The 12,079-nt window shown below is 46.2% G+C and overlaps 1 protein-coding gene across 1 annotated transcript; it reads right to left on the bottom strand.

Annotated features, from left to right (window-relative positions):
* Positions 1-244: 244 nt before the first annotated feature.
* Positions 245-10,061, bottom strand: LOC123369222 (up-regulator of cell proliferation-like). The gene is made up of 3 exons (XM_045014577.1): positions 9,694-10,061; positions 7,860-7,931; positions 245-5,338 (listed from the first exon to the last, which is right to left on the bottom strand). Exons 1-3 carry the CDS (start codon positions 9,968-9,970, stop codon positions 654-656), a joined length of 5,034 nt encoding a protein of 1,677 aa, XP_044870512.1. The 5' UTR covers positions 9,971-10,061; the 3' UTR covers positions 245-653.
* Positions 10,062-12,079: the final 2,018 nt, after the last annotated feature.

Below are 12,079 nucleotides of genomic sequence, written 5' to 3'. Positions count from 1 at the left end.
TTGGGGTTTCTGTGGGGGGCAGTCGGAGGGAGTGGATGGTGGCAGGTTGGGGCGTCCCTCCCCCGGAGTGTCCTGTTTTTTGAATGTTAAAATATGGTCTCCCTACCATTCACAGCACGCTGCTGCACGAGGTCCCCCTCCTTCCTTTCCAGTTGGTAGTGGCCCAGGGAATGCTGGGAAATGTAGTTCTTTCCCTGCTCCAGGGCTGGCTCTATAGGCAGGGAGCTAACCAAGGAACTACAGCTCCCAGAGCCCCCTGTGGGTTCTCAGCTCCCATGCCGCCCCTGCAAATGGGCTGCCCCAAGCAGGTGCTTGCTTTGCTGGTGCCTAGAGCCGCCCCTGTTACCAGGGAATGTTTCTACATGGCCAGTGGTTTTGTGGGCACGACAACATCGCCAGTGATGGACGTAAATTGAATAGCCAGCTGAACCTCACCTGAAGGATGGAGCCAGAGATCAGTCCAGGTGGTGCTTGGTCTGCAAGTAAGCCACATCTCTTTAGGATTTCCCATAATTACAATTTTCATCAGCTAAAGAAACCACATGTGCCTAAGAAGCGACATTTTTGCATGCAATTAACAACAACAAAAAACCCCCAAACAAACCCTGTTGTTTTGCACACGTCCATCCCACTTAAAAAGACTCTGAGTTGGTTTATTGTTTTATGTTAAATGCTTCCACTAGGCTCTCTAGCGCCTGCTCCTTGGTTATTTTTTTCCAACCCTGTGGCAGATTTGCTGGCTTAGCATTGTACTTCTTAGCAAACTTATAGTTAAACCTGTTAAAAATGAACTTCCAGTAGTCAGAAGTGTCGATGCTGGGATCAGGCTGGATGCGCCAGTCTGGGTAATATCGTCGATAATCTTTATAGGGATGAAATTTCTCTTCTGTTTCTGAATTCTTAAATACAGCGTTGGAAACCACATCGGAAGAACACAAAGAGTACTCAAGCATTCCTGTCCGTTTGTTTTTGCACTGCCCTAATCCCTGAGGCCGATGGACTGTAGCAAAGTGTTCCGTATGATCCATGCCTCCTGCTTCACAGGGGACTTTACAGAATGGGCACTGCTGCCCGCAGCCAAACACGCAGTTGAAGATTTCATCCTGGGGCTTCACGGACAGGTTGGAGAGTTTGGATTCAAATTTCAACTCATCAAATTCAGCTAAGATTTCTTTTTCCAGCTCGGGAAGGATGGCCTGAACGTGAGCCAAAAACTGCACAGCATTTGCCGTGTTTTTAAACCGCACCACTGCTAGACGGTCCTTGGAAATCACCAAGTCATTCTGTAACGCTCCACAAAATGTGTCTAAAAAGTCACAGACTGTGCTGGTGCTTTTGTCACTGGGAGACTCCAAAACAGTCCTGACTTTCTTTATTACCGAGGACAGAATTTCTTTCTCCAGGTGTCGCAACCGTGCAGTCCGGCTGTAGCGATCTAGCAGGTGTCCCTCTACCCAGATTTTGACAAAACGTTCATAGTTATTAATGTATATGATGTAGGTGTCAAAGTTTTCATATTTCAGCAGCTTCTTCAAGACAGTGAACTGGAAAAGGCTTCGGTTTGTATATTCATCATACTGTCCACTGCTGAGAATGTCATCGACTATTTCTAACCCAAGTCTGTTGTTCACGTAGTCCACCAGGGCAGGTTTGAGACACCAATGACAGAAATCCCTGGCTCTTGTTTGGCAGGAATCCTTCCCCAAATAAAGATCTCTAAAAGTGGAGATATACTGAGGTTTTAGTTTCTCCAGATAGAGTTCAGGATCATTTTCTTTGATGAAGCTTGCTTGCATCTTCTCTAGTAAAGGAACCACTTCACCCAAAATGTGAAGCTTCAGGTCAACTTTAAAGCAAGCGCTAGTGTGAAGTTTCTGAACGTCTGCCTCTTGAAGCCTCTCATTGATCATCATCAACAGATTTCTGCTGTAAATTTCATCATAGTCTGCTTTGCTGTCTGCTATATTTTTAATATAATCTTTGCATTGTTCCACTAATGATTTAACGAGTTCTTCTGTTTTATGCCAGCATTCCTGCGTGAACCATTCATTCAGGGTCTTAATCCATGGCAAATCTAAGTATTCCTTTTTCATAATGAAAGATTTTGTTCCATAATTCAATAAGTTGCTGTGTTCCTGTAGCTTTAGACTGGATGAATTCTCTTGCTTTGCCAGGTCCTCTCTCAGCAGCAACTCAATGTCTTGATAAATTTGCTTTTCATCCAAACAGCCGAGCCTTATTTTTGACACTGTCTCACTCCACATTTCCTCAAACTCCATTTCCAGTTCCTCGTTGTCCGCTTTGTTCTCTCTCATTTTACAGTCTTCCAAAAGCATGTCCATTTCACCTTCGATTGTTTTTATGCACGTAGCCTGAATAGTGTTTTTCTTTCTCCATCCTTCGCTGGCAGTCACCAGATTGGAACAAATGGTGTGTGAATAACTTGAACTTTGATATGATATCGGCTTTGACTGCCTAACAAAATTTCCCATGTTCTCATCTCTAACCGTCAGCTTTGCTGCTGCACTTTGAATCCGCTCCAAAATCCTGTTTGATTCATAGCTCACTTTCTGATGAGTCTCACTTGTTAAGTTGGTCAGGACATGAGCATCTAATTTATCTGGTGGTTGATTCTGGAAGAAAGTTTGTTTCTCAGTTACCCACAGATTCATCTCCTTGCGGAACTCCCATTCCCACCCTACGGACTTTGCAGATATCTTGGTGTAGGCTTCAGTCGTGAAAGGATTTCTAAAGCTGAAGAGGAAGTTGTCGTGTTTCAGAGCATTCCACAGACTCTTCACCCATTCGATAAATTGGGGTATGTCTTTGGGACTGGTGTTAAGTGAATGTTGTCTTACAAATTCAAACAAGCATTTCTTTAGCCCACACACACTCTCACTGTATCCAACGTTCACTGGTGCCATTGTAGGGTCCCCACGCCACAGGCTGGGGATGTACCAATTGTGTTTCTCTGGATCATAGTCCATAATATCAGAAACCGTAATATCTTTCTGTAGTTTTTCCATCTTTGCTGCAGCTTTGGTCATTTCATTCAGCTGCTCCACAAGATATTTCCTGTCTCTCGTGTTTTGTTCATATGCAGCCACATCACTGACGTTCTGATGAACAAATTGGCAGATTGGCATGTGCCCCGTTTCCTCCATTCTGAGAAAGGCATGGACCACAATTTGCAGAACATCCTTCATTTCGGTGGTGTTCTCCATGGCCAGGTTAACGATGGTTATGTCACTCAGTCCAATCACTAGGGTGGCCAGCTCATTGTCATGTTCATAACTATCCTCCAGCTTGGCCAGTTCAGGGGCTTTCAAGCCTTCTGTGTCTATTACAAGGATGAAATCACAGCCCAGTTCCTGCCGAACGTTCTCTGCCACTTTAATGAGTGACATGAAGGCTCCTCGCGTCCATCGGCCACTGCTCACTGCAAACTGCAGGCCGAACATGGTGTTGAGGAGGGTGGATTTCCCAGTGCTCTGCCCTCCCAGCACTGTTATAACCAGCATTCTGGACCTTCCCCCCAGCTTGGCATGGAGCTCAGTCAGAACATCTGTCACCCACTGCAGTGGGATGTTGGAGGCATCTCCATCAATCAGCTCCATGGGAAACCCTTCCAGCATCAGGTCAGCTGCTAACCTTGGGAAATGAATGAATTTCCTTTGAATTTTTGCCATTTTGCCTTCCTTCACCATTGAGTGTTCAGCCTCGTAGAATTGCCCCAACTCACGCAGGAAATGCTCCACTCCTAGGGAACTGGCAGAGATGGATTCAGCCAGTCCTGGTAGCTTTTGTTGGTTAGGTTGCACGTTAGGATGGTTCCTATAAGCAATGCCATCTAAATTAAATTTCATGCATTTCAGGAAGTAGCGTATTTCCATTTGAGATAGTGTTCCTATTCCATTGATAAATTTAGTCAAACCATCAGTAAGGTCACATTTATTCTGCTGTGTACGTAACTCCAACAATTTCTCTTTCAGCCTAGATTTATATTCTTCTGTGGCGATATCCCCTTGTCCTTTCAATCTGCACATTTCTCTTTCCACATTGCTTAAGCTCTTCCACAGCTCCCCTTGCAGTTGCAGTATTTGCCTCTTGTAATTTCCAACATCTTTTATTTCTGCCGTGATTTCTTTAACACGGTTCTTTGCTCTCTGACATTCCTCACAGTCCTCATCCAGCTGGATTCCAAGTTCACGTGCGGTCACAGCCATGCCTTCCATATTCATGTCCTTGTGATGATCATTCATTATACTTCCTATAGCAGAGCACAACTTTTCCATGAATTCCTCTTTCTTGGTCCCGATTTCTTTCTCTAGGACGTGTTGTTTACTCAGTTTCAGCACTGGTGCTAATTTATTAAGGAATTCCTGAGTTTCACTCCGTTTGCCAGACTCGTAATTGAGGATGAAGTTGTATTTAGTGGCTGATCCTTGCAGAGATGATAACAGCGCATATTGTCTCTCACTAATGCTCTCAGTAACTATGAACACTGCTGAGGAGATCTCTGTTAAAAAGCGAAACTGCAGCCAGTGGGACTCAATGTCTCCACGCAGATTTGTAATTGCGACGGGCTCTGGGAAAAGATCTGAATCCTCGTTTCCAGCAGGGAAATACCAGGAAATCTCAACCAGCCCATCTGCGATTTCCCGAGGGACATTCCCAGACTCCATGTCCCAGTGGATAAAGGAATCGTGGTGCTGCTGGGAGGGGCTGAGAACCTCATTGAGGAGTTTGGACTTGGAGAAGCTGCAGCTCCCCAGCCGCACAAAGGAAATGGTTGGCATTGACGTGAGCACCAGGCTCTCCTCTCTGAACCCTCTGCTCTCTGCCAGGAAGTGCGGCCTCCACTTTCTCACAATATCCCTCATGGCCCACAGCAGTAGGGTGCACTTGGGGGTGTCGAGGGCAGGTAGCAGCAGAGGGAGGGCAAACTGGCACATGGACATTCTGGACAGGATCTCCTGCTGTAGGAAACTGTCTGAGCAAAGCAGCACAGCACAGAGAACATCAAGGGGGTGCAGAGAAGCTCTAGCATCCATGTTGCTATAACAAAGAACATTGCCACCATTGCCTTTTCCCCCATTGTCATCACTGCTGGCTTGGTCACCAGGCACTCCCTGCCCAAGGCTCATGTTTCTGGCTGTCTCATTCAAAGCTATGACCTTCCTCAGAAAATGCCACGGTAAATCCTCTAATGCCCGAGGGGTCCAGTTCTGTAGACTTTCTGGGATGATTTCCTGGAGATCTCTCAACCCCAGCTTTGTGCTTCTGTGCTTCTCCATATTCAGCTTGGCCAGTAGGTCCTGGAATGCTCTTCTTCTCTCTGCAGAAAGAGGTTAAAGCATGAGCAGGTATCTGGTATTAAATATACCCGTTTTGAATGTGTGTATTCTGATGTGTATCAGTGAGGTGGTGGGAATTATCTGTTTGCAACCCCTGCTAATGCAGTCTGGCTCTTTTTCCCCCTGCACTAGGACCTGGAACACATATGGAAATTTGAGTCTACCATAGCTTTCAGGCTATGGAAACTGGGTTCTTTTGCATAGCCAGTGGAGAGTCATGCTTTTAAATCAAAAGTCCCAGGTTCAAGCTCTGCTATGACCCAACCTTGGGAGGTGTTCTGAGTGCTCTTTCCATCTTTCTTTCTAATCTCCCCTTCCTTTATTTTTCTTTAGAAGGAGGGTTCAGAGCAAAAAGATGCATTTTCTTGTCTGTGTTTCTTAGGCTATGTCTGCACTACCGGTTAAATCGATACAGCGATGTTGATTTAGTGGGTCTAGTGCAGACACGGGAAGTCAATGGCAGAGCACTCTCCCATCAACATCTGTACTCCACCTCCCCGAGGGGCAGAATCTATGTCAACGAGACAGCATCTCCCATCGACCTAGCATGGTATAGACACCACTGTAAGTTGACCTAAGTTGCATCAACTTCAGTTACGTAACTTACATAACGGAAGTATCCTAACTTAGATCAGCTTTCAGCATGAGTGTTGACCAGCACTTAGTATGTGACCACAAGTTCCCCCAGCGTGAACACTCTAGGAAACTGGAAGTTGACATACCAAAGCCTTCCTTTTTACAATTTCATTCTAGGCAAATTATTGACAGAAGGACTGCTAATCTAGTGCTTCAACATGCATTACACTGACTCTTACCCTTACACAGTGTTTCCATTAAAAGAAGAAACATTCAAACGTATTCAGTGTCCAAGCTAGAAAATGGTTCCTCAACAATCAAACCACATTCCAGCAGCCGATATGCTCAAAACATAGTTAAAAAACAGAAAAAAAACTAATTTCTTCTTTATGCCAAAGTTTGCTTCCCAAAATGCTCTTACAAGAGACAGCCACCACTGCTGCTAACCCAAACCAAAACACACTGAGTTCCCCCTAGACCTTTTCCATTCACATGCGCATGCAACCGGATGGAGAAAGGGAAGCCAGCTGCCTTAATGGGACATGCTCTATTTTACTTCACGTTCATGACACCTTATGCAAAGCACATAGACATATGGTCATACAGTCAAAGTGAATGTGATGAGGGTCACATCTTCAATTAAGGAGTGAGCATATTCATACCTCGAATAAGGGTAGAGAAATTTGGGGTGCTGTCTCTCACACTGACCCACTTCTGTGGTCTCATGCCCCCTTTTTTGCTTCCTTTTTACCAGTAGATAGCGCTCTCTGGGATGAACTGGGGGGGAAATTTTTGTCATGAAAGCAAAAAAAAAAAAAGCAGTAACTCAGACCAGTGGATTCTCACCCTAATTTTTTCTGGCCATGAGACGCTTCCAACAAAACATGCAGTTGGAAATTTTGCGCTCTCTCCTCTCATTCCAACCATGAGGATCCATGGACCGTGAAGTCCGGTCCCCAGGTGACCTTCAAATCCTGGCCCTCATCCGGCAACTCGTCAGTAAGTGATGGGCTGAGAATGACTAATGGAACCCCAGCCCCACCAGAGGCACCGCCCATGGGAGTCATGATTGGAGGAGCGGCTGAGCTTTTTAACCCAGGGAGAGAGACAGGAAGTTGTCTGTGCAACTAGGTGAACTCCTGGCTAGCTGCTATGTCGGTCTCTGCCTTCTCGCCGAGCCCCTGAGCCCAGCTTCCCTACCTTGCTCCTGGTTCCTGCCTTCCAACATTGTTCATAATACCTGCCCCTGGTCTATGACTCTCGAGCCGGTCTGACCCTTGGCTTGACTCCCGACTCCAGCTCTGACCACTAGGTCTGACTGTTCAAGTCCTGGTCACGATGCCAACCATGAAATCTCTTCCCAGTTTCTCTCCTAAATTCCAGGACTATGGAAATGGCCATGTTTAGCCTGGAAGGGCTAGGCACTTACCAGATTTCACAAGGGGGACTGAGTCACCTAACGTTTAGTTCAGGCTCCTACAGCCAACCTTTGAGCATCACTGGCATTCACAAAACCTCTGCTCAGCTCCTGCCTTATGCTGAAGGTGCCTCAAATCCCTGAGGTGCCCAAGTTTCCACCAGTAAAGTCCTTGAGGCAGCTAAGTTTCGGCAGCTGGGCCCATGCGCGGACATCGACATCTTGACACAGCACAGCAGCTTCGTGCCTAACTCACATACCAGCCCCAGTAGGACTCTCAGATTCAGCGTTCCCCTGCCTAGCTCGCTCAGTCTGGTCAACGTGCTAAACCATGTCTACTGGATCAAACCTCTTGTTACGTCTGGTGGTTTGCTCACTGTCTTAAGATATAAAAGATCTGGGTTCAATCCCCACTCTGCTTTATTGGCTAAAATTGTTGGGAATCAACTCATACTGATTGTCATTCCATAAATGTGTTTAGCTACAGATACAGAAGAGGAATTGCCTACCTTTAAGAAGAGCTTTCTCCTCCAGCCCTGGACCTTGCTGAGTGTCCGGTTCCTGTTTGGAGTTTAAAGCATCTAGCAAAGAAAATCGGAGACAAACACATATTGGTACTATGTTTATATAATCTCCGTGCATTTTCTCTACAGACCTAGTATGTCTGTGCATTTTTCCCACCTTTGGTTTTATTAGGAACAATCTGAGCATGATGAGGAACTGTTTTAAATTCCATGAAAATAATCTCTCACAAACAGGTCACAACAGGGAGGCAGAAACTGTTGGTAGAAGACCACGTCATTAACTTTTGGTAAGCCAAAGTTGGGCACAAGTCACATGCCTCAATTGAAATGGAAACTGTTTTGTTTTTTTTTTAAAAAGAGAATTGACTAAAAGTGCAGTAAGTTTCAAATAATAGGTAAGAAAAGCAAAATGAATTTAAGGAAAATATACATGTTACATTGGAAGGTCAGGAGAGTTGTCTCCATTTTACAGATGGGAAAACTGAGGCACAGAGCTGGGAGCAGAACCCAGACAGTCATGATCCCATTTCTAGGTATCTTTCTGGTTCCTCCCACAATGAAAAATTGCTCAAGTGCACAGGGAATCACCAGTGATTGATTAGTTTAAATGAACCCTTTTAGGCTCACCTCCTTGCCCTGTAAGTTTCTCACACATGGACTTAATTCTGAGGAGACAAGTCTGCAGGAAACCAGAGGAAATGTTCATAAAATATTCCCTAGAAAAATTCTGCTGTTTTTCCTTTTGGAAAAGTCATGAGCCAGATCCTCACATCTGGCTGCTTGGCTGGACCTCTAGATATAAAAAGGGTCTTTTAAGATGGGGTTAGAGTTCAGGAAAACTGATGTGTCCCTGGCTTTGCACTCTTTAGATGCTTATTGCTAGTCTAGCGTTTTCATCTGAGCTTAATTTCATTGTTTATCTGATGTAAATAGAACCTTGTCATGTCTATAAAAGAAGCACCAATATATTTTGACAGATCTAGAGTAAGCGGGAGTCTGGATTTGCCACCAGATTCACAAAAATCCAGTTTTATGCTGGTACGGCTCCACAGATTTCAGTTGCGAATCATGCCCAAGGTCTTTACATTTCATTCAGTGTCCAGGGAACCACCATAGCAAGCACTGGCTGGAAATGTTTGTCACAAAAACGGTGGTGGTTAGATAATGACCCAGGCACCCAGGGAAGCCTGGATGGGCTCCTGGAATGAGAACCAGTGAAAGGAAAGAGCTGCAGGTGCCAACTGCATGGGTGCTCCGGGGCTCAAGCAACCATGGGAGGAAATAATAGTGGGTGCTCAGCACCCATCTGCCACAGCTGTTCAGTGGTGCCACCGATCCGCTGTTCGACGAGGCTGCTGATCAGCTGTTTGGTGGCTGGGGGCAGCACTTGGGGGAGAGCAGAGAGCAGCACGTGGAGGGCAGGTGGGGGCCTCATGGGAGGGTGGAATGGGGGCAGGAGGAGGCGGAGTGAGGGCAGGGCCCCAGGGGAAGGGATGGAGTGGAGTCAGGGCCTCATGGTGGAGCAGGGGTGCAGCACCCCCAGGAGAACTAAAAGTCAGTCCCTATGGTTGTAACAAAAATCAAGAGAGCATCTGAGGCATAAAGAGATCAGAGGGGATATTTCTCCTGCTTGAAGAGCTTTGCACAAACTTGTCGAGGGGAAACCATTAGAAAGGAAAGAAAGTGCAGCTCAGATGTGGCCTGGCAGGAAGCTCTCCGTTCTGGAGCCAGCGGGGGGTGAGAAAGGAAAGCAAATCCAGAAATGAAGAGTATTTGGGGGGGGGGGGGGGCTGATTTTTTTCCTGGGGTTGCCACTTACCATTTCCTGTTGCCTTGGTGAGTTTCTCTGCTAAATCCATCTCGTTTATTGATTTCAGCGCCTCCACGGTCACCTCTACGGCATAATTTCCTTCGTAGCAGCTGATCAGCTTGTCAGTGAGGTCGATGGCATCCGCTTTCTTCAGCGTCCCACGGCCGATGTGTTCATATCCCTCCTTCAGGGGCATTTCGTGCAGTTTGAACTTGAACTTCTTCAGCTCATCTTCCCCCAGGTCTTCCAGGGTCATCAGCAGATGATCTCTCAGGGTCTTCGCCATGGTGCCTCCTCAGAGGAAAGCTGTGTAGGCCCCCAGGCCAGGGCAGAGAGTGTCAGGAAACAGCTGCACGTATGCAAAGAGCAAATTTCTTCCTGAGGCTCCGGAGAGCTGAGAGGTTGTTTGTTTAGACACCAGAAAAAAAGAGCAGAGAGAGCAAAAACGAAACTAGAGCCCTACGGAACAAGGCTCGCAGCAACCCCCCCTCCTTTCTCTCCTCCAGCTCCCCACACACAACCAGTCCTGTGTGTTTGATTAACATTCCCTGTGCCGATTCCAAAACACGCATCTGATCCCTTGTCTCCAAGTCTGCTGGCACCTCCTTGCACCAGCACAATGACTGCATTGCTATTATCACATACCCCCCTTTTCCTCTTGCTCTCTATGGTAGATAAAGACACTGACGATTCGAAACCAGCTTTGTCTCTCTCCTATGCAAGTTTTTCACCATTGATTTTAGTGACGTTATTCCTGATTTATGTCAGTGTGAGGGAGAGGAGAATCTGGCTCAAGGAAGGTTTGGAAATTGGTGAAGGTTTTAGGTCAATGCTCTGGGCCAAAAATCCAACAGAAAGGAATGGAAAAGTAAAAAAAAAAGGATCGGATTGAGTCCAAGTCCAGGTTTTGAAGCTTACCCAAAATGTGAGTCTGTTCGTCTCAGTCCTGTTTGATAAGAAGCAGAGGCTGTGACTGCTTCCCCTTGGGAATCTGCGGAAGGATGGTGTTGGGAAATCAACAGGAGAGGGTCATCAGTCAAGGTGAGCAAGGCTGTTAAGTGGGTCCCGCTGTCAAGCTGCACGTGGTGCAAGGAAACCGCTAAACCCAATGTAAAGAACAGCCAAGATAGAAAATACAGCTTCTGTATCTGATATTGACTCTCACTTCAGCCTCACTACTAGAAAAGCCCAGGTCTGGCGCCTGGTCTAGCCACTCAGGTATCTGGCAAACTCACACTAGTGATGGGCCGTTTAGGGCATTGCTTTCAGCTGCTTCTCTGTTCACGGACTCACAAAGAGGGCCACAGAAGATACAGACTTGGCCAGCTAAGCCAGACTCTTATTAAAGAGAAAGCAAAAAGAGAGAGTGAGAGGACAGAGAGGCTGGAGGAGGACAGGTGAAAGAGGAGGTGGGAGCAGGAACTCAGGTGTCACATCCCAGGTGGAGTTTGGGATTTAGCTGGTGGAGATGGCAATGTCATTTCTGGTCCTTCTACCTGGCCTGGTCTAGTCAGGACATTTGTGAGGATAATGATGATGAAGGTCCACGGGTGTCATGATGGATCCAGGAGGCCCAGAGATAGTGGGGGTTGGTAGCCATGATTGTAAAGTTTGCTTCTTCCAGTTCACTCACCTTTACCATTTTGGTATCCCACTCCTGAAGCCTCTTTTTTTAAGGATCCAAACAAGGGGTGATGGGTGAAATAACCTCCCCCCTCATAGTCTATTAATCACATAGGCCTAATTTCCAACACACCAATTTTGGCTCATTCATTTCCAGTTCTAGTCTCCTCTTGTTTACCCATCATGGTCTCACCACAGTCCTTGTGTTTGGACTAATTTAGGCTTTTTGTCTTTAACGGATGCTGATTTTTTATAGACAATTTGATGTAACAGGCTGAGATGAACTGTTGTTACCTTGGACAGCCAAGAGTACAGGTCTCTGCACAACAAAATTGAGCAGCAGAGAAGATGGGACAAGAGAGGAGGAGAGAACCTAAGTGGAAAAATCGCTAGGGAGACGGTGGCTACTGTGGTGTATAATGGATTACTTGCCGTGCAGCCGGGGATTGTGGTAAAGGGGCTGTTTAATGAATTGTCCCTGAAAAACACTCTGTGGTCCTTCAAGGCCTGGGCTATTTCGTAAGCAGGATATTTTGCTAAAGAAGCAGCATCTTTAAACATAAAATTAGGGCTGCATGAGAGTGATATTTTTGGAAAGATACCTGCTGGGAAGCTAGTTCAAAATGACTTGCAATGGTGGGAAAACATTATATAAACAAAGTGATGTGCAAAGCATTCCTGTCATGATGATTCATTTATTGCATAGCTATATCACAGAGAGGCAGGCTGGCCGGCTTGGTGGCATGGGACTTGTGTGATCTTAAGCAAGTTG

Source organism: Mauremys mutica, chromosome 4, assembly GCF_020497125.1.
Source record: "Mauremys mutica isolate MM-2020 ecotype Southern chromosome 4, ASM2049712v1, whole genome shotgun sequence".
Lineage (NCBI taxonomy): Eukaryota > Metazoa > Chordata > Testudines > Geoemydidae > Mauremys > Mauremys mutica.
This window is presented reverse-complemented; position numbering and strand designations above follow the sequence as displayed.

Excerpts from the sequence above, each read along its gene's own strand:
- LOC123369222 (XM_045014577.1), bottom strand. The coding sequence starts at position 9,970 with ATGGCGAAGACCCTGAGAGATCATCTGCTGATGACCCTGGAAGACCTG. Across the intron at positions 7,932-9,693 it reads CACCAAGGCAACAGGAAATG|ATGCTTTAAACTCCAAACAG; the intron begins GTAAGTGGCAAC and ends TTTCTTTGCTAG. Across the intron at positions 5,339-7,859 it reads GGAGAAAGCTCTTCTTAAAG|AGAGAAGAAGAGCATTCCAG; the intron begins GTAGGCAATTCC and ends CTCTTTCTGCAG.